Source organism: Daphnia carinata, chromosome 5 (assembly GCF_022539665.2).
Source record: "Daphnia carinata strain CSIRO-1 chromosome 5, CSIRO_AGI_Dcar_HiC_V3, whole genome shotgun sequence".
NCBI classification, from domain to species: domain Eukaryota; kingdom Metazoa; phylum Arthropoda; class Branchiopoda; order Diplostraca; family Daphniidae; genus Daphnia; species Daphnia carinata.
The window spans coordinates 761692-786842 of NC_081335.1; the positions used below are offsets into that span (position 1 = coordinate 761692).

The following is a 25151-nucleotide window of genomic DNA, read 5'->3' on the forward strand; positions in this document are numbered from 1 at the left end:
ATAAACAGCCATTCAGGTGAGAGCAGTTTCAATTTAGATTTACTGGCAACGTCGCTGAGGTTCTATTTGAATCTGCCACTACTCATTGAAAACGAAAACAATGCTTGGTTTTCGATAATCGTTTTTAGACAAAAATGGAGCGAAATGTCGACGCACTCCTTTTGAATAACATTGTGGACTCCTTAAGGTCATCAGATGTTGATTTGATCTCATCCACCTGCGAGTTCCTAGAAACCGTTGTGATCTATGATTTCCCTGCTGAAGCATTTCTTCAGCAGCGAGAGTTGCTCGTCGTAAGTGTTCTCTTGCAAACCAACGTTTTCAGCAATTTTTAGCATTTTATTTTCTATCATTTCCGATTGCAGTGTCTTCTAAAGTTGTGTCAGGATCTTGACCCAGCCATTGCAGATGCAGCGTGTAGCTGTTTTGATTCCATCTGCAAAAGGATAGTTGCACAATTTAAAAGAAAGGAAAACCCTTCTTGGATGACTGTTGTGAAGGTAGTTCTGAAAGCAAATGTCTTTAAAACTAGATATCTATATCTACCACAACTTTAGCTTATCACTGAAAGCAGTTCAGAAAGAGGTCCTGGCGATGGAATTGAAAACAGTCTATTGACAGTGTCAAATCTTGCTATAATGATAGCAAAGGCATGCCATCAAATGCTCATGAGATCATCAAAACCATTTGATCATATTTTGAAGCTATTAAATACTGCATCAGCACTTTCTGGAACTAGCACATCAACCACAGAAAACATGGAATTCTACCAGATACTGACAAGTATATCTGCTGCTTTGCGAGCATCTTCAAGGCAAAACTTTGCAACCTTTCTTCTACTGTTGGTGAACTCGATTCAGAGCTGTCCAGCTTCTTCGTTGAGCAGTGATGTTGTATATGAGATATACAATGGTTTCCTAGATGCTTCCATAACACATTATCATCCAGAGTTGCTGGAAAAGTGTTTAACCATTCTTGAAGAAAACCGACCCCTTCATGACAAATATGAAAAAATCTCCAACCTCTATGTGGCCTTCCAGAATCTAGCAAAATTCCTCAAAAACAGCGACCAGGAATATGATTTGGTTCCCATAATTAACCTACTCAAATTGGATGATGGGTTAACAGAATCGTTGCTTCCCTGGGTCTTCAAACATTTGAAAGAATTTGGAGGAAAACCTGCCATAACTATGACGCTGTTATTGCTCTCACAGAAAGAGCCTATACTAGGCCAAATTTATCAGCTTTTGGCCGAAATAGCATCACCCATGAAGTCTATCAACATTGGGCCTCACATTGGTGATTTGTTTGTCGATGAAGCCGTTGTGAGAGCCATTGGTAAAGGAATGTGCTCCGAGAGCGCTCAGGTAACTTTATTTTCTAATATTATTTCGTTCAAAGGTAATAATATTCACGGATTTTATTAAGATTGCACCAATTGCGGAGAAAATTCTGGCGTTAATACTCAAAGGCCGAGTGTGGATGAATGATCAGCAATGGCAGACTTTGGTGACTACCATAATTCCGAAGTTGGTTTTAGATATTGAATCAAAGATGCAACACTTTAAAATCCTACGGCCACTGTTATGGGAACTGATAAATCAATCGCATTCTACTTCCGACGAAACTGATGGCTGTCCTCACCTTGATCTCAACTTCGTTTTAAGATTTCTAATTCGGAATATGTCAAACCAAGATATCTTGCGTGATAAGTCCAGTCTGAGTCTTATATCTATCTTATGCCAGCAACCAGAAGCTCATCTACTTCGCCCGCGAATATCCGCCCTGGATCCTTCCTCTCTATCCGAAATATTTTCAGGCGAATTGACTGTTGTTATTGAAAGTACAGCCAAATTTGGGGTAATTACTAACGCGCTCTTTCTTGTTGTGGCAATTCATGTTGATTACATTCGCTTTGCTCTCACAGGTTTCCAATTTGACGGAAACGATGCAAGCCTTAACAGGTGCTGATTTAGTAATGGGATGGACCCACCTAACCAAACTGGCAATCATCCTTGAAGACAAGGACCTCCATCAAATGTTTCTCGACAGCGGAGGAATACCCATACTTGTTGATTTTCTTCACAAATCTCTGCTTGTGTCGGAAAACGAGCCGTTTCTTTCAATCATGTCAGCCATCGTCAAAACCTTCCTATTCGTTGCCCACGCGAATCCCGCAGCGAAGAACGCTCTGGCTTGGGATAATAATTTCATGATGGACTTGTTAAGGTAATAGCTCCCTGATCATAGCATATTAAAAAATTGTATGACAGATGTGGAATTTCTTACAGAGCCACAATAATGACACGACAGGATCTCATTGCCCGTCGACATTGTGTGGCGCTTTTGCGATTGCTCGCCATTGAGGAAAATCCTCCACCACCGGAACCTGTCATCGAAGAATCTATTGATTCTGCTGGTTGGTATGAAATGTGGTCTAAAGCTGTTGTCAGGTGGTCAGCCAAGTTCATTTTTAACGCGGAATTGTCCAATCCGCCTTCGGTACCAAGTGTACCGCCTTTCCTAAAATTGAGCCCAGCCGAGATGGAAGTTGGGATGTCTGCCAACGACTGCGCTTTGGTTGAACAAGCTTTGAGCCGAATATGTAACGCAGAAGGCCATCACGACGTAAGTGAGGCTCTAACGCTTCTCCGTGAAGTTTTACAACGCATCAATCTGCTGCCAGAAGTCTTCGACCTCGAGTGGCAAGAGAGCCTCGAAACTTTTTTCATCGTTCATCCGGAATCGACTAGTGATGAACAAGTCTTTGCATCCATTCTCGAAATGTTGATGCTTTCTTTGGCTCAATTGGAACAGCTGGAAAACGTGGAAGAATTCGTCTTGTTCAACTGGTTACGTTCTATGATGGTTGACGAGAAGCACGTCTTCTGGATCCTTTTCCAAGACCGCTGTCACCAATTCAATAAAGCTGACAATTGCAGCCATCTGTTACCTTTCCTTCTCCGCTTCGTATCGGCCACTGTGCGGTTGATTGGTTCACAAACACCATCAGGATCTTTGGCGCACGTTCTGAAAATCCTTTGCCAAACATTTGAACAGGACAATCAATCCCAAGTCTATCAATTGAATTCACTGAAGCTTATCCTCGAGTGCACAGTACATACTGCGGCCGCTATTTTGAAATGGAAACCGACGACTATGGATCAAGCTGTTATCGCTAGTTTATTCAAACACGCCACGGCCACTTTGGTGTCATTCAGTAGTAAAACTCACAGCAACAAAGGACGAAGTGTTATTCAATGCTGTTCACAGCTGATTAACTTGTTGATTGCTCTAAGTCAATACTGCAGCAGCAGCTGTGTTCATTTGTCTGATCTCGACTGGTTAATAGTTCTACTCCGGCATGCAGATCCAACTGTCAAAACAGCGGGTATCAACACTTGCACGCAGCTTTCGCGTAACGTACACATCACGGATGATGTTGCCGAAACTGTCCTGTCATTTCTTTTCAATGCTGACGAAAACTGCAGTGTTGTGGAGCAGGCGTGTCTTTTGCTATCCCAACATGCCTCACGGATGACAGACCAGGCCGTCCGCCAGGTTGTCTTAATGGCCTCATCTTCCCGCATTGGTTTAAACCAACCGTTGTTGCGAGCCCTTCTTCAACTTCTCATCAACTGCACTCACGTTCAAGCCGCTTCCGCTCACGTCACAGCAATCGTCAATGATCTCCTTCCAGTTCTTCCATCATTATTAAATAACGAAGGCACCATTCCAGACGTCAAAGCCGCAGTTCTATGTCTTTTATATCGGATAGCTCTCTTACAGCCTAAAGTAGCTGTTTGGCTTCTGAACGAATTGGAGTGCGTCACAACAGCCGTCCAATCATTATTCACCAACAACGAAAATTTAGTGGGTGAAGCAGCTCTCTTCATCACGTTTTCAATGCAAACTGAAGGAGAAGCATCCAACAAAGTGTTTCAAGTTGTTTTTCATTCTGTGCCGCAATTGTGGGATCTGTTTTTCTTTTTAAGCGATCGCACCCTTTCTAATCCAGCCGCCCGACGAGTCTTGCTTTTCATCCAAACTGTGTTGACAGTTGCAGTGAAGTCTAATCGGAATTTGCAGCTGGATCCAGCTTATGTGCAGCACTGTTGTCAATGGCTGCTACCACATCTTCCCGCCAAAATTGACAATTCTCTTCGTCAGAGTGTGCTTCAAGCTCTGGGATTGCTACTGCTTTGTTGCTCTACTCCGACAAAAGAAACAATTAGTTTAATTTCGGAATTCATTATTAAAGAATTACAGTTGTGCCTGTCTCGCAGTAGTGACAAGTACATAACTGCCTTGCTCAGTTTAGCCCACAATTTTGTATTACGACACCCTGAAGCGGAGCAGGAATTACTCAAGAGTGGCATTTTCCCTCCGATTATAGAAATTTGGAAGACGAGGAGTAATCGTGAAACGAATGCATCAGTATTACTCTACATGGTTAACTTTGAAAAAATCCTAGTTGGAAAGGAGACTTTAAAAGAGGTTAGGTCATTGCTTAAATTGATGATGGAATATGTAGAAGAAAAAGAAACCGTGGTTGCTCGCCAATCGATGCCAGTTGGGGAGGAAGATTGGAACCTGATCGAAGCCATCCACGAGTTACTTCTAGCATCTGTTTCGTCTCTTGAGTGTCGCCGTATACTTGCAAAATACAAATGCTGGAACAGCTTAGCTCAAACTTGGCATCCAGTATACCTCAAGCGCATCATCAACCGACAACAGCACGGTTCACTAACGTCGCTAATTCGTCTTCGAGCTCGTCTCCTGTCTGCCCTGACAGTCTTCCCGGAACCTGCCTTGCCCGATTTAATGGACAGCAAGGTTGCTGAAACTCTTGTAGATGTGATATCCCAACCATACGGTGCCGAAAAGCACGCACTTTCCATTTTACGCAACATGGCTTTCCACCACAACTACAAAACGCCTTTGCTGTCAACCAGCAATGTTCTCCCGCTCTTCGTACGCCTCTTAACGAGCAAGGCAGCCATGGACGATGTTACGTCGTCTACAATGGCCGTCACCGCCTTGATTTCTTTGGCGTCGAACAATCAACGTGTCAAAAGCGACATACGTGCGATGACAGGAGCCTGGTTTCAGAGGAATCCGTTAGTCATTAAAAAAGATCCCACCAAGTTTCAAAGCTTATGCCTCAATTTGCAAAAACTAATCGATGTATAATGGTTTTTATTGTTGTTTAATATAATGCGCAGATTATAGCAGATTCTTTGTTTCTCATTATCCAATGGCATTAGAGAAAATTGTTGTGAAATAAAGTTATTGCTAGTCTTGGTTTGGTCCGAAAATGTCCACGAAATACCAAATCAATCAATATTCAAGAAAGCTGATTTACGTGCTCTAGCCATCTGACTAAAACGGGTGAGTCAAGCCCAATTGCAATGAATTCATTTGCCAAGTCATTGATATTTGACCAAAAAAAAATGGAATAAAACAAACAAAGAACAAGAAAACTAAAACCGTCATTATCACGGTATTCCGGCATCTTTCCAAATGCCTGGGAAAGAAGGGTCTTCTGCTTCTCTTCTCACTCACATTGACATAGCAAATCCGCCCCGCCTCCCTACTTCACTGAACTGTATTTGTTTCGAAAGGGTTTTTAGTAATTTTCACTTTTGATAAAAAATAAACATATTTGCGCCTCCAAAGTAGCTGCCAGATTTCATTTCGTTCGTTTTTACAAGTCTTCATTTAATGCAATTTCTTCCTTTGTTGATAATGAAAACTATTACGAATACCTGGGTATATAAAGAAGCAAAATGGTGGAGAATTGAGGTTTGGGGCTTGATTGGGGCAGGCAAAACTCCCGCGTAGAAGCTTTTGTAAATTAAAACGATCTGGCAATGAAAAGCATTTGAATAGATTCGGAGGGAATCGGAGATGCATTAAGTAAAAGTCGACTTGACAACACTGGAGCCAGCCTACCACACGAGGGAAAAGTAGCCGTCTAGAGCGAGCCAAGTCCGACGTTTGAGCTATTGCGCCACCATATTCACTCGGAAATCAGTAAATTGTCAAGTGGCCGTTTGAGTAACTCGAGTTGTGTGATGAACAAAGCTATTCTTTTCTAAAAACAAAAATGCTTCGTTCGAAACGAGACGTCGACAAACATGTACAGGATCTACTAAAGAAAGTGAACAACGAAAATGAGGTGAGCATCGTTTCCAACTTAATTCACTACAGAAACAGAAGCCGGTACTCGTGTGGCCACGTAGCTATTTCGTTTTAGGTTTCCATTTTTGTAATGGTTTCTCAATAGTTATTCTTTGTTGTCAGTTGGTGAATGAATAATTTTTCGGCCATGTCTTTTAATTCATATTCTCATAGTTATATAAACAAATTACTTTTTTTTTCAGAGGAAACTCCTTGGTTTCAATTTTGCCAAATCCTATCATCAAATAGGAGAACACAAGCTGGCAAAGCAGCATTTAGCTGCATATCTTGCAGTTAAAGAGTGTTCGGCTCCAGGCCATCGGTTGGCTGGTCAAATTGCTGAAGTTTTAGGAGATAAAGAAGCAGCTGTCAGATCATACAGAAGATCTTATGACCTTGATAGCAGTCAACGAGATTTGGTTTTCAAAATCTGTAGTTTAATTTGTGAACTACCTGCAAGCCCAGCAAATAGAGATCTTCAACGATGCTGGTTGGAGAGAGCTGAAGCTCTGCAGCCACAGCATAGTGTTGTCTTTGAACTAAGACAGAGATTAATGCTCTCATCTGATTCACAGACAAAAGGTGTAGTGGAAGATCAACTAAAAAATGAAATGTTGAGTAAGCCAGCTGACATGAAGCTTCGCATCCATCTTCTCAAATTGTATCTCGATTCCAATCGAGTGAAGGAAGCTTATGAACATATGCTCAAGATTGAATCCCTTCAAGTGTTTAGTCAAGAGCTTGACTGGTACAATTGTGCCCTCAATGTCCTTGAAGCCTACAAGAAGCTGTTAGATCACAAAGTAGGCCCTGATTTTTACCTCTACTATCTAAACGTTATGGACCGATTATCCTTTCTCAAAATTTCTCGTGTTGGGAAAGGCCATAAATCCGCACTGTCCATAGCCGAGGTTCTCCCTACTTTGCAGTCATTGGACGTCACTCTTCAATTAGCAAAAGAAAACGGTGTTCAGCGAGATGTTCTGATACACTTTACATGTCAGCTGTACTTTCAAGTTGGTTTGATTGTTTTGCTGAAAGCCCTAGCAGGCCTTGAAGATGAACATTTAACTCTTAGCTACGCTGCCACTCTCTTTACCATCGCCTACAACCAGGGCTCAACCGGAATTTCCAATCAATTTGGGGATAAAAAAATCGTCGAATCAACCGTCATGTCTGCCAGATACCGCCAGAGTCAATGTGGCCATTGCATCGTCGCTTGGGAAAGCAGAGAAGGTCGCAAATGGGTGGTTGACACGGTCAAAAAATGGGACAATCCCGACGGACGACGAAGGATGTTTGAAACTGTTTTTAACGGTGCATCGTCTCGCCCTTATTTCGGAGAAAAATTCCAGTTTCCAAAAGAAAATCTTGAATTGCCATCCTTCGTGGATTTGCTAGAACTGGATAAAACAGCGATCCTGCTCAGCTCAAGCGACTTGCATCCAGTAGTTTGGTTGGGTTTGCGGTACTTTACCATGCACCGTCGACTGGATGAAACTGACTTTGCATCGGATCTGAGTCAAATTTTGTCATCTTCACGGTTTATGCGTGACATCCCTTTCGCTGCAGCATCGTGGAACTCCTGTGCACCTGAAACGCTTTCTGCGCTAGATATGGAGGCCTTCGTGTACGCCTCGATTTACAGTACCGTCTCGTTGGAGGAAAACGATTCGAAGGTGTTTGGAACTGTGCCCGCTGCATTGACCAAATTTCTGTGCACAGATCAGCAATCGGCTTGGTGGCAATCTGCCATCAAACTTATCTCGGGAACAGCTAAAGAAAATCTCAGTGAGCTGCGCCGTACACTTCAACGAGGTTTGGAGGTCATTCGTCTGTCTGGCAACCATCATGGGATCCCGCTAGAACTAGTGGCAAAGCTAGCACGAACCTTTATGGGAAGGGCTGGAAAAAGTCGCGCATTCCCTGCTATCGATGTACCTGCACCTATTTCCACCGATGTTCTTTCTGTCGAACAAACTGAAGCACTTGAAAGTCAAGCCACTCGTTATTGGAAGATCTTTCTCGAAATGGCCAATACTGGAAATCGATACACTCCGCCCTTGACGGGTATGTTATCAACGCAATTCTTTTGTTATCTAAATTGCGTGCTTTTATTTTTTATCGTTTTATCTAGGCCGTCTTTTCGAATATCGCACAACAGACGCAGATATTGACGGGTTGATAACAGAAGCCAAACTTTTCACTGGATATCAGTTATGGCGCGGTGGCCGACGCGAAGAAGCACAACGTCTTCTTCAATCAATTTCCGATCCCTACGCTTCCTATTATCAAGGTCTTCTTTTCAGAGAAATGGCGGAAGAAGAACTTCGAAAGGGAATCACTGTGTACGAGTCAAGATCTGCCGCCAACGTACTACTAAACAAATCCAGAGACGCATTTTACATCACATTAGACCGACTTCGCAGTCCCGGTATGGAGCGTTTCCACCCATTAGACCAAAAATTGGCCGAAGTCATTGAAAAGGTCGAGACCAAATTGGGTAGCCTTACCAATTTGTCCGTCGCTAATGGCCATAGCACTGAGGAAGATGAAGAATCGGAAGAGAGGGAATTTGTGACGCCTCAACAAGTTACTAGCACTCCGCATCGTAGAAGCGTTATGAACATGACTTCAATGCGTAATGGAACGAGTCTTGGCAACCGGCTTGAAACTAGCGCACGGGGTGAGGCAAGACCCAGTCCAGAACGGTTAGATGCCCAGCTTAGGCAAATGGTTCATCGACAGGCAAGTTCAACGCAACAATTCTTTATATATACGTTCTTTATTATCATATAATTCTTTTTTATAATACGTTATTTATTTCCATGTTTAGGAGGAATTCAACCAAGCCATCTCCAACGAACTAAAGCAAATAAGAGCGGAAGTTGTTGATATCAAAACATTGATACAAAAACTGGAATCGCACCTCGAGTTGCAGGCTAAACAAGAAGTAAAGGACGTTAGAAAAAAATCAGCAGAAAAAGTTTCCGATACCTACGATGAAAGAGCGTACGAAGATGGTGATGTCGAAGATTGGGAAGAGCATGAAGAGGAGGAGGAAACTGACCTGGATAATTTGGTCAAATTACAAGGCAAGTTGAAAACCAGTGGGCCCTCTGCCCCCCAGATGAATATGCCTTTGTATGCTCCTCCATTTGCCCCTGCAACAAGACCGTCTTATGGATATCCGCCTGCCTATGGAGCCCCATTTCATCCTTCTGCTTATCAGCAATATCCTAGTTTTCCGTATGGAGGAGTTCCTGGCGCTACAGGTCATTTCCCCGTTACTCCAACTTACGGATATCCCCCAGGATTTCCGCACTGGGGAATGGAACAAGTTACAACCCCATCACCGGGTTCTTCTGCTTATATGCCCCCTGGTGGCAGTCTCCCAGCTCCTCTTCCACAACAACTTCCTGCACAGCCACCGGCATCCTCTGTGTTCTCTAGATTAGGGACAAAGGACACTTCTTTGCTTGCAGCGACTTTGCAGCAGCCTTCTGTAATGCCAAGCGTACCGACTCCCATCAACGATGTACAATCGGCCTCCGATGCCCTCCGTAAAGCGGCAGCTGGTTATTCAGCATCTTCCACTGCCCCAGCTCCTCATGCTTACCAAATTAATCTTCCTGCTCAGACAACACCAGAGAAAGTTGTTGATACAACATTAGCTCCTGCCATTCAGCTTTCAACTAGTAGCTTGCTTAAAAATATCCCAGTCCCTGAATTTTCATCTGTAACTACTCCAGATAAGTCACTGAAAGCAACTCGTGACCGCAAAGCTTCTTCTTGTTCTGATGCCAGCTATGCTCCAGAAGAGGAAATAGACAATTATCCAGACTTTAAACCTATTATTCCGTTACCGGAAGAAGTTGAAGTGAAGACTGGCGAGGAAGGAGAAGATGTTCTGTTTGATCAACGAGCAAAACTATTCCGTTTTGCCGATAGCCAGTGGAAAGAGCGTGGAATTGGCCAACTAAAACTTTTGCAAGATCCTACAACAAAGAAAGTTCGGCTTCTAATGCGCCGTGATCAGGTAAAATTGCTTATTTTCATCTTCTATCTTTACAAAAATTGTACCATTATTTAATTGCTATTTAGGTATTCAAGATCTGCGCCAATCACTATGTAACGGCCGATATCAAGCTATCCGAAATGAATACTTCGGCCAATTCATGGATCTGGGCAGCAATGGATTTTGCTGATGGTGAAGCAAAACTGGAGAAATTTGCCGCTAAATTCAAGACTGCTGAAATTTCGACTGAATTTAAACAAGCATTTGAGAAAGCGAAAGCGGCCGATGTGGTCAAGATTAAGCCAGATGCCGAGGTTACAACAAGTAAGAAAGAGAGCGAGGCTCCTGTCAAAGGATTTGGCGATAAATTTGCTCCTAAAAGTGGATCATGGGCTTGCTCGATTTGCTATGTCAATAACTCACCGGATTTGATCAAATGTGCCGCGTGCGAGACACCGAAACCAGGAACACAAGCTCCAGCCCCGGCTGCTACGCCGTTCTCCCAAATGAAATTCGGCATGCCGTCTGCAACATCTGTCGCCACGACCCCAACAACCGGGTTCACAATGACCTCCGCTGTAACAACGGCCCCCACTAGCACAGGATTTTCATTTGCTTCTACGCCTTCAACTGGAGCAACTCCTTTTAGTGGCATGAAGTTCGGAGTTCCAACGTCTTCAACTGCAACGAGTTCAACGGCACCTGCTTTTACCTTTTCAACTTTAACCGCTTCCACTGCCGTTTCCACACCGGCAAGTTCGTCTACCACTACATCGTCAACAACCATAACACCTATTGCTTTTGGAACAACTACAACGCCAAGCTCAACAGTAACGACTACATCCGGATTATCTTTTGGAGCGTCCAAACCTGCTTTCTCGTTCAGTCTTCCATCCACCACTGAGCAGACTGTTTCTAAGGCTCCGTTTTCCTTCTCACCTCCGAAATTGGCTGCAGCCACTACCACTCCTCAAGCTAATGGACAGTCAGATGTTACAACCAAGCCGACGCCATCTACCACAGCTGGAGCGGCTACTACATCTTCAATTTTTCCTAGTTCAGTTTTTGGGACACCGAAATCAACAGGTGAAACCAAATCAGTTTTTGGTGGGTTCTCCTTTACCAGTCCCATGGCCAACATAGGAAAGGCAGAAAAACCAAAGGAGGAGAAAAAACCGGAAGTTAAACCGAGTCCTTTTGCTGGTTTTTCGTTCGGTAATACTTTGACTCCTGTTGCCGCAGTCCCAGAAAAGACTCCTGCAGTTGAGAAGAAATCGGAAGAAAAGGCTAGCCCATTCTCTGGCTTCGCATTTGGAGGAGGTGTTGGTGGATCGCTTACGAAAGAAACAGGAGAAAAGAAGTCGGAGCCGGGAATGTTGTTTTCTTTGTTGGCCCAGCAACAACCTTCGACAGGTTTTACCATCGCTCCGAACAAGGTAAATAGTAATTATCTGTAAACTTCTTCAGTGATATCATGTGTATTCTTTAATATAGGAGTTCCCTGGAGCAGGAGCACCACTGTTCGGTTCAACAACTCCAAGCGACAAGAAAAAGAGTAACGAACAAGAAGAAGGAGAAGATGCCGAAGGCGAAGAATATGAACCCAATGTTGCATTCGAGCCAGTAGTCCCATTGCCTGCATTGATCGAAGTCTCGACTGGCGAAGAAGAAGAGAATCTGTTGTTTAGTGATCGAGCTTTCCTCTATCGCTATGTACCTGAAACGAAAGAATGGAAGGAGAAAGGAAGAGGCGATATGAAGATATTGGAACATAAAACCACGGGACGAATCCGCTTGCTGATGCGGCGGGAGCAAGTTCTTAAGATATGCTGCAATCACTTTGTTACTCCTCAACTGTCATTGAAGCATTTACAAACATCAGATCGTACATGGACATGGTCTGCACAAGACTTTTCAGAAGGAGAATTAGTTCAGGAAACGTTTGCGCTCAAGTTCAAAACGAAGGACCAAGCTGACAAATTCAAGAGTGTTTTTGATGAGGCCCAAAAAAAATCAGCGAATTTAAGTTCTGACAAGCCTGAAGAATTGAAAGAAACAAAGAGTCAGGAGTCTTCCTCGAAATCGTTTGGAGAGAAGTTCAAACCCAAAGAAGGATCATGGGAATGCCAGGGATGTTTCTTACGCAATGATCCTAGCGTAGTCAAATGTCCATCATGTGAAACCATTAAACCGGGAGAACCAACGAAAACCGAACAACCTTCCAACAAGCCTCAGCAACCTTCTGCCAGTGTTCAACAGCCGCCAGCCACATCTTTTGGTGACAAGTTCAAGCCCAAGGAAGGCTCTTGGGAGTGTCAAGGGTGTTTTTCCCGCAACGATGCGGCTGTTATGAAATGCCCTTGTTGTGAAACAATGAAACCTGGTGCCCCAGCTCCTGCTGCTACGCCTAGCTTAACAGCGCCAACCTCCCAAGGAACTCCGTTCAAGTTTGGCTCGGATGGGGGATTTAAGTTTGGAACACTTGCTTCTAGTAGTGTACCATCGTTCGGCGCAAGTGCACCTGCCCCAGCAAGCACAGGAGTTTCATTCGGCAATGGATTTAATTTCTCTATGCGTACACCTACCGTGACAAGTCCACCTCGACCAATGGCTTCATCTGCACGGTCACCAAACGTATCCGTCAGTAGTGACAACGAGTACTATGAAGAAGGTGAAAATGACAATATTCACTTTGAACCGATCATTCCATTGCCAGAAAAAATACAAGTCAAAACAGGAGAAGAAGACGAGGAAGTCGTTTATTGCCATCGTGCTAAACTCTACCGCCTTGTTGATGGCGAGTGGAAGGAACGAGGTCTTGGTGATGTTAAAGTTCTGAAACAAAAGACCACAGGCAAAGCCAGGTAAGCAATTGCTCTATTGCAATCCTAATGTATTAACTTATTTGTTTTTTTCTTGAACGACTTCAAGGCTTTTAATGCGACGAGAACAAATTCTAAAGATATGCTTGAATCACGCCATTACGCCTGATCTAATTTTCAAACCCAAAGATGAGAAATCATGGCTTTGGGCAGTTCAAGACTTCACTGAAGGCGATGGTAAAACGGAAACCTTCGTGATTAGATTCCGGGACGCGGAAACGAGTAAAGCATTTATGGATGCCGTTAAGGAAAATATGGTAAATTAATCCTTTTTTAAGGAGGTATAGAAAATAGAAATCTAATAATTCGTCGGATTGCTAGATTCCTACTGTTACTGGAACGAACAATGTTATCTCAGCTGGAAATGGTATGTTCACTTAAAACTTTTGCTTTCCTTACTGTCCTTGTGTTAATGAATATTAATTTACAGCTGACGACGTTCAACTTGTGTACGCTAAAGAGGCCACGGCGGAGCAGAAACGGAAAGCTATGGAACTCAAGCTTCCGCTCAACTTCTTCCTCTATGAAGACGCTCCACCTTGTCCAGGTTGTCGAGGCTGCGAACGTGAAGACGATGCGGTAGTCACGAAGCCTGATGTCGTTCCTAAAGTCAATGCTGTCAGTAAAGCTGAAACTCCCACTCCCTCCAATGTCATCTCGTTTAGCAAAATGGTTGATGCTTCGGCTTCTCAGCTGTCCTTCTCGTCTCTAGTCTCTTCAGCTGGTAGTGGCTTTAACAAACCGGCAGCGTTTTCATGGTCAGGAACTGGTCAACCTATATTTGGGGTGAGAAAAGCAACGATTTAAAACTATTTATTAGAGAAATTGTGTGACGTAAATTTATATTTCTTCTTCTTCAATCTGGTATGTAAAGGCGGGCAGTCCAGCAACGCAGCAAAATACAAAAACCCATGAAGGCGAGGAAGATAATGATGAAGTTCCGGAAAGCAACGATCCTCATTTTGAGCCCATTATTCCTTTGCCAGCTTTGGTTGAAGTAAAAACGGGTGAGGAGGACGAGGAGGTCATTTTCTCCCATCGTGCTAAGTTGTACCGATATGTGTCAGAAACAAAAGAATGGAAAGAAAAAGGAGTTGGAGATATGAAAATTCTTTACAACAAGGACAAAAATACCTACCGTGTCCTGCTGAGAAGGTATTTCCATCTCATATTTATTGGCGAACGAAGCTAATGTGTGTTCGATTTGTTGTAGGGATCAAATTCACAAACTTGCCTGTAATCACTGGCTTACCGATGAAATGACTTTGAAGCCAATGTCTACTTCTACAACTGCTTGGACGTGGTTCGCAATGGACTTTTCGCAGGGCGAATTAGTGTCCGAATCGTTTGCAGTACGATTCAAAACTGAAGATCAGGCAAACCTGTTTAAAACGAAGTTCGAAGAGTGTCAAGCAGCCTTAAGAAGGGGCACACCTGCGGCAAAACCAACAGTGGCTGAATCAGAAATAACTCCAGTCAGTGCTGCAGCTCCAGCCGCCACGGCAGCCCCGACATCACATTCAGAGGAGTCTGAGCCTGAGGAAGAAGATGAAGGTAAAGAAGAAGAAGAAGAAGAAGAAGAAACGGTAGACGAAGAAGAATATGAAGATCTTGAAGAGTCAATTATGTTTGAAAAGCGCTGCACTCTCTCGTCTTTGGAGGGTGGACAAGCCGATAAAAAGTGGGTACTTTTGGGCACTGGTAATCTAAAAATTGTGTACGACGACGAGATGCTCTGCGCGCGTATCGTTGTTGAAGATGGCAACGAGACTCTGCTCTGTGATAACGTCATAGCTATTGAGACTGAGCTGAAGGTATTGAACGATGAAATCTGCTCAGAATTTATTTTTAATTTCCATTTCTCCTTATTAGGTTGATGGGAAAGAATGTGTTTGGTCAGCGATAGATTATTCGTCAGAACATTCTGTGCATCGGACATTCCGTGCACAATTCAGTTCTACAGACGCTGCGCTCGAGTTCCAATCGATGTTTGTTGAAGTAAGTCCGAGAGATAAGAACTAGCGATTTTTTCCCCTATGGTTATCTTAACGCCCCCCCTTTTTTTTTTGCTGCAGGGGAAGCAGTACGCCGAAAAATCAGACGTGCATGACGAACCGGACTTACATGCCGTCGGATACGACCATAGCAACGACGACCACGGCGACTATGTCGAAGGCAAGTTTTAACAACGGGAAGGAGGAAATAGAAATTTTTCATCGTTAATTACATGTTCGAGAGAGCTTAAGCACCTAAGCTTCTTGCAGGTCAATCCATGCCATCTGAAGGAGCCGTCACGTCTTTCAAGCCGAAGATAAATGTTCGTGCTTGTGATCCCAAATTAGCCCAGGCTCTATCAGATATTTTAAATGACTTGAATTGATGCTTCCTTACCTTGTTTTTGGTAGGGCCGGGGTGGATTTCCCCTCCTGATATGGCGTATCTTTCAGTTGCCAATGATTGAACTTCTCTCTTTTTTTTCACCCTCGATTATGTACTTTTGCGGGCCTTTCCACAGTGTGATTTATTCGTAATAAAAAACTGCGATGACCTGAAAAAAGGTGTCTTTTTTCACAATGAAATGTTTATTCTGAAGCTAATTTTTATTTTTAGCAACTAATGAAAAACAGGATCGTACTTCACGCAGCGTTTTATAAAAATGACGATGGCAATTTGAATAGGTAAAAATATGGTAATTGTAATTCCGATTGCTGTAATTCTTACGAAAAGTGAATTGACGGATTTCATCATGTTTGTCACACAATCCTTTGGAACGCAAATCTCGGTAAGAAAAAGTAAGTATTAAAATATTGTTATGTTTTATAAATTACCTCACGATGTATATTCTGTAGATTAAAAGTATCACATTCAGGTAGAATGCAACATGATTCAGGTATGTAAGGGTTCTCCGTCACGTTGTACCAGTCTCTGTAGCTATCAATGCCGCAACATTGGAACTATTACAGCAGTTTAAATTATTAATTTTTTCGCTTTATGAAATTATTTTTTTTTTACCATCTGTTGAATGAAATCCATTCCGGTTTCTCCGGGGCTATCAGGATCGTAATGCATCATTTGGCGCATCGATGTTCGAATGTCACTTCGTACTTTAGTGCCACAATCAAGGCCGTATTTGATCAGAAGGGCTACCATGGCAGTGAACAGCAATACCAGGAAACATGCATACTGGAATCATTTTAAATACGATTCACACAACATGGTGAAGTTGAAAATGTTTTTTAAAACTCACAATGTAATAAAAAATGGAACTTCCATCAATGGCAAAACAGCAGTTAAGCGTTGTCACAACGATGAGGATGACTCCGATGACAACAGCAACACTCCCAATTCTCGCTTCTTCCGATATTAACGCGCTGAGTTGGGTGGTTTCTTCAGCTAGTCCAAATCCAAGTAGGCACATTCCAAGAATCTGTCACAAATACGTTTTAATCATAATTTCTGTCATAGCAATTGTTCTCATTATGAGAATACTGCCACTAGTTTACACAGACAGGTGGGCGAATTTTAAATGTTTACCAGTAGCAACACATTTATAAACAAATGTAAAATTGCACAACACAATGTGCACCTTCCAGGCTCCATGTTGATTGCTTGAGCTATGGCAATCTTGTGAATAATAGTCTTAATGTCTGTAGACGTTTTTTAGCCGTAAGCCTGTTCTCAGAACAGCCGAAAGGTTTCTTTTGGCGCGCAAATAACCAAAGGTCAACTGTTCGAGTCTTCGAAATGCTTTCATATTCGTCTGGCAAAAAAAAAAACGAATAATGCAAATAAGTATATTTATTTTATCTTCTGATTCTTGGTTCCCACCTAAATGAACGTTTCAAGTAGAACATTTATTGGTGGAACATTTACAGTGTCAAAACGTTAGAAAGAAATGTCTCCATCAGTTCTGGATAAACCAACAATTTGACAGTCATATATCTTCTCTTTTGCAAACGAAGTTTAACATATAATGATGCACGGTTAGCATAATTCTTCTCTGCTCTTTCATTGATTCTATAAAGACTATTTGGGCAGAAAAACAAGACAAAACTAAAGTTAAATTTAATTTTTTTTAAACGGGTTCATGTAAAAAAGTGGTAGTGGTTGGTGTTTAGCCTTAACCACTTTATTTTCTCGTCTGCTAAAATCCCGTCGTTTTGAATGTGCGCACATGCTGCGCATACGTAAAATACCCCTCTCCTAGAACAGAAATAGTAGTTTGATTAGGGATTTGCGGTCAGTTGTTAACGTAATGGAATCTACTAAAGAGATAGTAATTCCCCCATCTCCCAATTGGTATCTAAGCAGTGTTTTTGAATGTCATAGAAAGTCTGGAGTCTTAGTTTATGCTGCTTCGAGATGTCTCGTGTTTTTGAAATCTCGTAATGTTGGCGATAACTTCGGTTTTCCTATCACACGTGTCATCCCGGATGCTCATAGGGGCAAAATTACCTGTGAGTATAGGATTTGTTTGTTAGCTGAATCTTTATAATGTTCCTTTTTGGTTTCACGATTAAGGTGTATCATGGTATCAGCCCTCAGCAAATGACAATTTATTACTAAGTAGTGCAGGAGAAGATGGGTCTGTTTGTATATGGAATGCCAATGACTTGAGTCTGGTGTTTGAACAAGATGCACACAAAGTACTTTGTCCTAAATGTAAGCATGAAACCTGCAAATTTTTATCAAATCCATTTTGTTTAGGAACAAAAAATGTCCTGTCTTAGCTGGTCTCCGTTACTGGAAAAGAAGATTTTGGCTTCATCAAGTGAAGACGGCACTGTAATAATCACAGAGTTACTGTTGAGCTATGAAAGTTGCATCACTAGGAAACTAAACTATGGGAAAATGAATCCCTTGATATTGTCGTTCAATCCTCACATTGCATGGCACCTTGCAATAGGGTGCAAAGGTGGTTTATTGTACATTTGTGACATCAGAGGTATAGCTAAATTAATGCAGTGAACACAAGCAACTTGTTTGACACTTCTCTAATGTTGTTTAGAAAATCGCGGTATTATTTATAAACTTCGAGCCCATGAAGATGTAAAATATTCAGCAATTTTAACCCGTAGGCATATTTCAATAATAAATCCTCTTACAAATGTCACAGGATCTACACAATATCGCATGGTGCCCTGTGAAAGGAAACGCATTTATTCATGAAAATCAAGCAAAGGAAACTTTCTTGGCGACCACTGGTCGAGATAAAACCATCAAATTATGGGCCACTAATGAAGGGAAATGCGTAGCTCAATCAAAACTTCCTGGAAACACTGGAGTCCATCGCCCCCGACCTGCCCAAGATGACAAGCGGTCAACTTGGGTTGCATTACATTGGCTAAACGAACGGCATATTTTGAGCAGTGGACTTAGTGGAGAGCTTATTATGTGGGAGGTAAATGCCTGAAATTTTTTAAATAGCCAAATCTTTATTGGTTTCTTTTAGGTTGGACCAAAACTGTCCTGGAAGATCGTCCATAAACTTCATACGCGTGGGCTCTTTAATATTTCTTCCTACGTGACAGAAGATAACCAGGAAATGGTCTGGACTTCAGCACAAGATCGCAATGTTATTCTCTGGCCCATAGTAGAAGGCCATGTACCGAAAGAAGTTTTAGGTATTCAAGAAATGGAAAACCCTCATCTTTGCTTGTCAACAATGGGTGGTTTCGTCTACGTCTTGAACGTCAATCCAATCGACTCGTCTCAAATGGCGCTTGGACTGGGAGACTGCTCCATCAGACTATGGAATATGGCTGCTGCAAAGCCCGATATGACGATGTTATGGAATGGAATTAAAGGTGATTTAATTATGGCTTTTATTTATAAAACGATAAAAAATATGCTTATTTCAAACATTATGCAGGGAAAGTCAGCGCATTATCGTGGCATCCCACGGTAGAGGGTCGGCTAGCTTTTGGAACAGATGAAGGACGAGTTGGAATATTCGATACGCTCGCGCCATCGAAGCCCCCTATTTTAAGTCGCACCTATCATAAAGGCACAGTCTACAATTTAGCTTGGGCCACTTTGCCCAACAAAGATGGGTTGTCCCTGTATTCCTGTGGTGGAAATCATATAATGGTTCACGATCCATCTGCGTTGGATCTAGACGCAAAAAATTTCAATAATTTAATTGTTAGCAAAGGAGAAAAGAATCAAAAATTCCCTTCAAGAACTGAATTCCAATGGAAAGTGGATTTTTCTCTTTTAGCTGTGGGCAACGAAGATGGTTCTGTGGAAATCTACAAGGGCAGTGATTTATGTTTGCTGATGATTATCGTTGCACATAAAAAACTTATTCAATGCCTTAAATGGCACCCGCCATTCACTTTCCAAAGTGCGGAACCTTCTAAATTTGATAGCTGGCTGGCAGTGGCTTCAAATGACGTTACCATCAAAGGTACTACAACTGTAAATTTTATTAACTCCTTTAACCCATTTTTGTTTTATTGACTGAAGACTTTTTGCGTTCGTTCCAGTTTTCAGTGTAGTTGCCAACAAAGACGAGCCAGCAACATCCACTCTTGCGGCCACTCTTAGCGGTCATAAAGAGCGTGTGGTATCCGTTGCGTGGAGTCCGCACGAAGATGGAAAGCTTCTCTCTGCAAGTTACGATGGAACTGCACAGGTAAATTAAATGCGATGTTTCAAATGACTATTCTCTTTTATTTGTTTACGTAACGCCCTTATTGCAGGTTTGGGACGTGATCAATAAAGAGCCTTTGGCGAATTTCGGTGGTCACGCTGGAAGATTGCTTTGTTGCGAATGGAATGCCCTGGACCAAGATACAGCGGTTACAGGAAGTGATGATATGACAGTTCAAATGTGGAAAATTAAGGATCAAGTTCACAAGACTCCGTCCGAATCCATGGCAGTGAAAACGGTGAAAGAGAGGAAGAAGACACCCTTCAAACCGCCTACGTCTTCATCCGTTACTGGCCGACATACAACTTCAAGTACTGCTGGTAAAAAGAAAGCGCCGAGTAAACTGAAATCGCTATTTCCAGTAAGCGCCACGTTAGAAGGTCGTGGACGGCTTGAGGGCTTAAAGGACTGCAAAATATTGGCCACTTTAAAGGGAGTATCGCTTAAACATTCCATCGTGGACGAAGACCCAGAATCGTACACCTTTCCCATATCTGATTTTGGAGATGCGGAATTGGCTCATCTGGGTTTCTTCGTTAATCGAGAATCCACCATTCAGATGCTACAAGAGGAGATAGACCATCATCAAGAAGGTTCCAATTTTGATCTGGCAGCTCATTTGAGAATCTGGCAAGGGGATGTCGAACCCATGTTAAGAGAAGCTGTGAAGAAGAGGCAGCTCAATGATTGGCTCGTTAGCTTGGCCCCTCAAGTCTCGTTGGAGTAATTGGCAATTTTTTTATTATAAGATGAACTTCGTCATTAATTAGTATTGATCCAATAGGTTTTGGAGGGAAATGGCCCATCTGTACGCTCAGCAGCTGATGGCAGAGGGGGATGTCAGAAAAGCCGTGTCTTATACGATCATTTCCGGCGAGAAGAGTCAGGCGATTGAAATGTTTTCCAGTCAGCAGTTACATCGCGAAGCTGTAGCTCTTACACGTTGTCAGTACCCCGATGAAAGTTCTCAAGTTCAAGAGTCGCTCTCCCGCTGGTCTCGGAAAGCAGTTATAGATGGTAATCTGGAATTGGCAGTGAAATGTTTCCTGGCCAATGGCGAGGTAGCTGAAGCGGCACGTACCCTGGCGCGACGATCAGATCCGTTGTCTTTGGTTTTGTCCGCTGACCTGGCGACGAACGCTGGACTGGATCAATTGGCTGCGGCCTACTTACAACAAGCTGCGGACATTGCGCAGACTACTACTGCGACTACTGACAACCCTAGTTCTCTCGCTACACCGACGAATGGCGATGCGGCCTTTGCGGAAGTATCTGAAAGTATCGATCAAGCGAACAAGAACCAAGAAGTTCTCGCAGGAGCAATAAAGGAGGAGACAATAAATTACGATGACATTTCAACATAATAGAAGGACTGAATGATGTGTCTGTGTGTATTGTCTGACGGTATTATTACGGCCTTTCTTAATTACATACGTGGACGGCTGTATTGAGCCTGTGTTATGCGAAACTCTCAATCTAATCTAAAGGCATATTTTTTTATTTTACTAAATTAACTTTAGACGGCCACGCCGGAGCTCCGTCGACCTGCACAATCAGCAGTTTATGAGCTTGTGTGAGTTGATATTTAATTTTTCTTTTCTTTAAGTGTTTTTTTCTAATTATTCTTTTTTTTTTCCTTTTTGCCACCAACTAAAATGCAATAGAGTTACCTGATTGCATATGCGCATTATCGAGTTTCCGATCGTCGGTGTCGACCATCTTGTTGACGTGCTCCAACTAGTAGAGAGAAAAAAAAAAGACAAAAAAGAAAATAAGATGGAACATATCTAAAAATGACATGCGTAAGCCAGGCTTTTCGGACCGATCAATACGGCCGGCATCTCTTCTAGTTTTCACAGATCAAACACCGGTATAGCCTTTCGCATGTAAACCGTCCCCCTTAGCCCTTCTCCCCCCCCCCCCCCTTGATACTGATAGCAGTATACAAAGAAAAAAAGGAAAAGATAAAGAATCTCGGGAAGCGAGTAGAATCGGGATTCCTCAACATTCTACATGGTAATTCCATTAAAAGCCTAAATGAATAATTCACAAGCTTACACAGTAGTTGAGCACGAAACGGCTCGATAGACTTACATGAGCGTCAATAGCGCGAAACTGCCAACCCCATTTTGCGTTATACAGGAACGGCCTATGGTCGAATCGGTTGTCATCAGGACTGTAGGTTTCGGCGTGAACGGAAGGCGTTATCACCGTCATCTTATGTCGGTTAATGGCGTAACAGCGGTAAAAATGTTTGACCTTGATAAATAATACGATAAGTATACTTTTCATTTTACATTTTATAAAGAGATCATATACTTTGTGTGCGATTTCAGCTGGTGTATGCGCCCCTCTCCAGCTATGAATTAGCCGGCAGAATGTGGTGTACGGTCCACAGGCGGCCTGTTTGCGAAGTCGACCCAAGTCGCCCAGCTCGTTGTAAGTTAAACCCATGTCTTCTTCATCCGTTTGCACTAAGCGGCCTTCTTGTAAAGGTTCTAATTCGGCAGTCGGAGGAGCTGCTAGAATACCATCCAACGACGTAAAACCATATTCGAGGCGTGCGTATGCCAAGAAACGTTTCAAATCCGCTTTTGAAATGCCACCGATAGGGTTGACGTCGGCGCTGGAGCAATCGTACTTGGTGAGGTAACCGCGCAGGGATTCGTCAACATTGGCAGAGCCGAGAACCAACAAACCGCCAGATCTTCCGCGAGCCCACAGCATTAGCTGAGCAAGCAAGTAGCTCAACACCATCCGCATTCGCGCCTGGACGTTCTGCAATGCTAGATTCTCCCGCAGACTACCGCCATCAACCCTGAACTTTGGTACCAACCCCGTGACAACGGTGAAAATGTTGAGGGCGGCTGATACTACAGCGTCGATGGCCAGCGTCAGATGATAACTGGTAAGGAAAGAAAGCCGTACCAGTTATTGTGATGTTGATTTTGGTGATTGGAAAAAACACCATTACCTGCCAAGCTGATCAGACAAATCTTTGGCTCGTTGCCGTGTTTCTGCCGATGAATTCGCACTGCCCATATAACAGGTAATGAATATTCGATTGCACAATTCACGTGGATCGTCCGGGATGTAGCTAGGATCGCCGACGATACGCCGAACATCGTCAATGACGTGACTATCGCCATTCTGCACAGACGTTACTACCATTCGACACATGGAGTAGACTAATACTGCTGAGGAACTTGAATCGACGCCTCCGCTTAGGGGCAAGAAAAATCCACCTTGACCAGACCGTCTTGTTGGATAATTTGTTAGAATATAATTTCTGTTTGATTTTCATCAACACGAAACGAAACCAACCAAACCTCAGATAGTCCCAGAGCCAGCCAGCTGGACCGTAAGCAATCTCCTCTTCTGGACTGTGGTACTGCCATTTGAATGGGGTAGTTGAAGCTCTCATTGCGTAGCAGGAAGACTCACTAAGGCTGAAATCGACCGGGATACGGCGATAGGACGGATTCTGTGCAGCGGCAGTATTCCGAGAACGGACTAAATTGCGGTAAGTTTTTATGTCATCCAAGTCGACGGTGGCAACAGCAACTTCCTACAAAGTAGAGGATCAGACATCTCGAAAAACAAATTTCCCGACACACCAAGATGTAATTACCACTTCTTCTAATGAGAATTGACGAGTTCTTGCGATAGTTTGTCCGTTAAGTGCGATACACGACCCGCCATTAAACATGATACGCTGTCCATCGCAGCCTCTTAAATTCGAGAATAAGTAGCAACCGCCGGACTTTCTCGTGGCCCCCAAAACAAGATCGACCGCTACGTTGGCCTTGCGCAACTCAAAGTAGGAACCCGAACCGTTGACGATAAACTCAATGCCGTCCAATCCAAGAGAAATGTGAGTACTGCCAAACGGTATGTTTAAGATTTTGATGGCGGCAAAGCAAAATAGAGAAAGGACAAAACGTAACAGAAAACTAGACAAAAAGAAAAACAAAGGAAATTCTACCTGTAGGGGTTCCACAATTCCTCACAAATCTCATAGCCTATTGTGGTATCTAATGTTTCCAATACTGCATCACCAAAAACTACTGATTTCTGCCCTGTAAGCTCTCTTATAAACTCTGGAAGTATGTAATCTTCTGTTTGGAAAACCTGTTGCCAATTGTCATTGTCAATCCACATTCAAAGCAAACGATAAGCGACATTTTAAATTAAATACTTTGGTCCACGCTGTAAACCATCTTGACTCTCTGTAGTTGCCATCATCACATAATCTCAATTTGGGGCGAATAAGCAAGAGTTTCCTGAAAAAGGGATGACACCACTGACGTAAGGAGATCTTTGTTTGTAAACACCAATAAAGAACTGCATACCCATTGAAAAAAGAGACTCTGCAATTGTAAGTGACACTCTTGTGCATCACTGGCATGCCAACATCAACTAGAATATTTTTGCAAACCGGACTGGCCAATAGTTCAGCCAAAACCTGCTCAAGGATCAAAGATTGATTACCAGGTTTCCTAGAATGAAAACACACTGAAAAGCAATAGGAAAAGCAAACCGACCTCCCAGCTGTGAAGAAGAGTATCGGCTTCATAAAAATGATCTTCGCAGCTATATCCGGTGACTTCCAACTCGGGTCCGGTGCGGTAACTAGCGCCTTGCACTTTTGCTTCCTGGATGCTGGCAATGATGCGCGACAAATTACCGTCGAAATCTAAAGCCCACTGATTCAGGCAGCAAACGGCCACGACAACTTTGCGCCCCATTTTTCGCTTGTCGACTGATTTAATACTATTTCTTTTTACAGTCTGAGATACCAATTGATCCAACAAGTTTTTATTGCCTTTAATACGTTACCGGAGCAACTGTCAAATCGACAAACCAGCGGGACGAATTTTTGTTTTCTTTTGGTTCCAAGAGGTAAACATTCACAGCGTTGCCATTCTGCTCAAAATGGTTTTCTCGCTTTTTTTTTTTTTTTTTTTTTTTCCTGGCTAGCTGTCGACGACCGTTAGTCATCCGTGCGACCTGCACTGCGGCCTTGGATGATTTATTATTAAGCCTAGCATTTTATGACTAGATTGTCATCAGTTAATGGCACAACCGTAATGCTTCTCGTTCGTGCGTTTCACGTAGTATTTTGCATATTATGTCAGAATAAAATGTTTCCCCTAGTTGACGTAACAATAATGAAGTATTCATTCAGGCAACATTAAACATGACTTTTCCATAACATGACTGGTCGTCGACAATATTGGCCGCTAGATGACAGTTGAGAGGTCAAACAAAAAACCGTAAAGAAACAAAAAAAAATGTGTCTCAATAAATGAAATCCACCGCAAGAAAAATCCAGAAAGAGAGAAGAAAAAAAAAACAATTTTCAAGTAAGACGCGCCGTGGCCGAAACTGTAAACGAAAGCGGAGGGAAGGG

The 25151-nt window shown here is 42.8% G+C and overlaps 5 protein-coding genes across 5 annotated transcripts; 3 read left to right on the plus strand and 2 right to left on the minus strand.

Annotated features, from left to right (window-relative positions):
* Positions 1 to 36: 36 nt before the first annotated feature.
* LOC130696246 (uncharacterized) lies at positions 37 to 5231 on the plus strand. Its single transcript, XM_057519328.2, has 6 exons — positions 37 to 293; positions 366 to 500; positions 558 to 1367; positions 1429 to 1860; positions 1928 to 2229; positions 2292 to 5231. Exons 1-6 carry the CDS (start codon positions 135 to 137, stop codon positions 5191 to 5193), a joined length of 4740 nt encoding a protein of 1579 aa, XP_057375311.1. The 5' UTR covers positions 37 to 134; the 3' UTR covers positions 5194 to 5231.
* Positions 5232 to 5941: 710 nt separating this feature from the next.
* On the plus strand, positions 5942 to 15640 carry LOC130696245 (E3 SUMO-protein ligase RanBP2-like). Its single transcript, XM_057519327.2, has 13 exons — positions 5942 to 6181; positions 6387 to 8253; positions 8321 to 8931; positions 9020 to 10222; positions 10288 to 11637; positions 11696 to 13065; positions 13133 to 13340; positions 13405 to 13450; positions 13514 to 13869; positions 13958 to 14238; positions 14297 to 14897; positions 14956 to 15081; positions 15159 to 15640. Exons 1-13 carry the CDS (start codon positions 6110 to 6112, stop codon positions 15267 to 15269), a joined length of 8202 nt encoding a protein of 2733 aa, XP_057375310.1. The 5' UTR covers positions 5942 to 6109; the 3' UTR covers positions 15270 to 15640.
* Positions 15641 to 15670: 30 nt separating this feature from the next.
* Positions 15671 to 16740, minus strand: LOC130696282 (CD63 antigen-like). Its single transcript, XM_057519373.2, has 5 exons — positions 16618 to 16740; positions 16331 to 16510; positions 16096 to 16266; positions 15912 to 16037; positions 15671 to 15846 (listed from the first exon to the last, which is right to left on the minus strand). The coding sequence occupies exons 1-5, from the start codon at positions 16681 to 16683 to the stop codon at positions 15697 to 15699; spliced, it is 693 nt and encodes a 230-aa protein (XP_057375356.1). The 5' UTR covers positions 16684 to 16740; the 3' UTR covers positions 15671 to 15696.
* Positions 16741 to 17219: 479 nt separating this feature from the next.
* LOC130696252 (gem-associated protein 5-like) lies at positions 17220 to 21185 on the plus strand. The gene is made up of 10 exons (XM_057519340.2): positions 17220 to 17540; positions 17605 to 17729; positions 17791 to 18028; positions 18092 to 18132; positions 18200 to 18484; positions 18536 to 18890; positions 18956 to 19492; positions 19572 to 19720; positions 19788 to 20461; positions 20523 to 21185. The coding sequence occupies exons 1-10, from the start codon at positions 17339 to 17341 to the stop codon at positions 21100 to 21102; spliced, it is 3186 nt and encodes a 1061-aa protein (XP_057375323.1). The 5' UTR covers positions 17220 to 17338; the 3' UTR covers positions 21103 to 21185.
* LOC130696257 (glutamine-dependent NAD(+) synthetase-like) lies at positions 21116 to 24633 on the minus strand. The gene is made up of 11 exons (XM_057519346.2): positions 24283 to 24633; positions 24091 to 24203; positions 23937 to 24021; positions 23724 to 23869; positions 23370 to 23619; positions 23068 to 23306; positions 22713 to 22997; positions 22058 to 22643; positions 21833 to 21997; positions 21409 to 21475; positions 21116 to 21283 (listed from the first exon to the last, which is right to left on the minus strand). The coding sequence occupies exons 1-11, from the start codon at positions 24484 to 24486 to the stop codon at positions 21255 to 21257; spliced, it is 2169 nt and encodes a 722-aa protein (XP_057375329.1). The 5' UTR covers positions 24487 to 24633; the 3' UTR covers positions 21116 to 21254.
* Between the last annotated feature and the right edge of the window lie 518 nt (positions 24634 to 25151).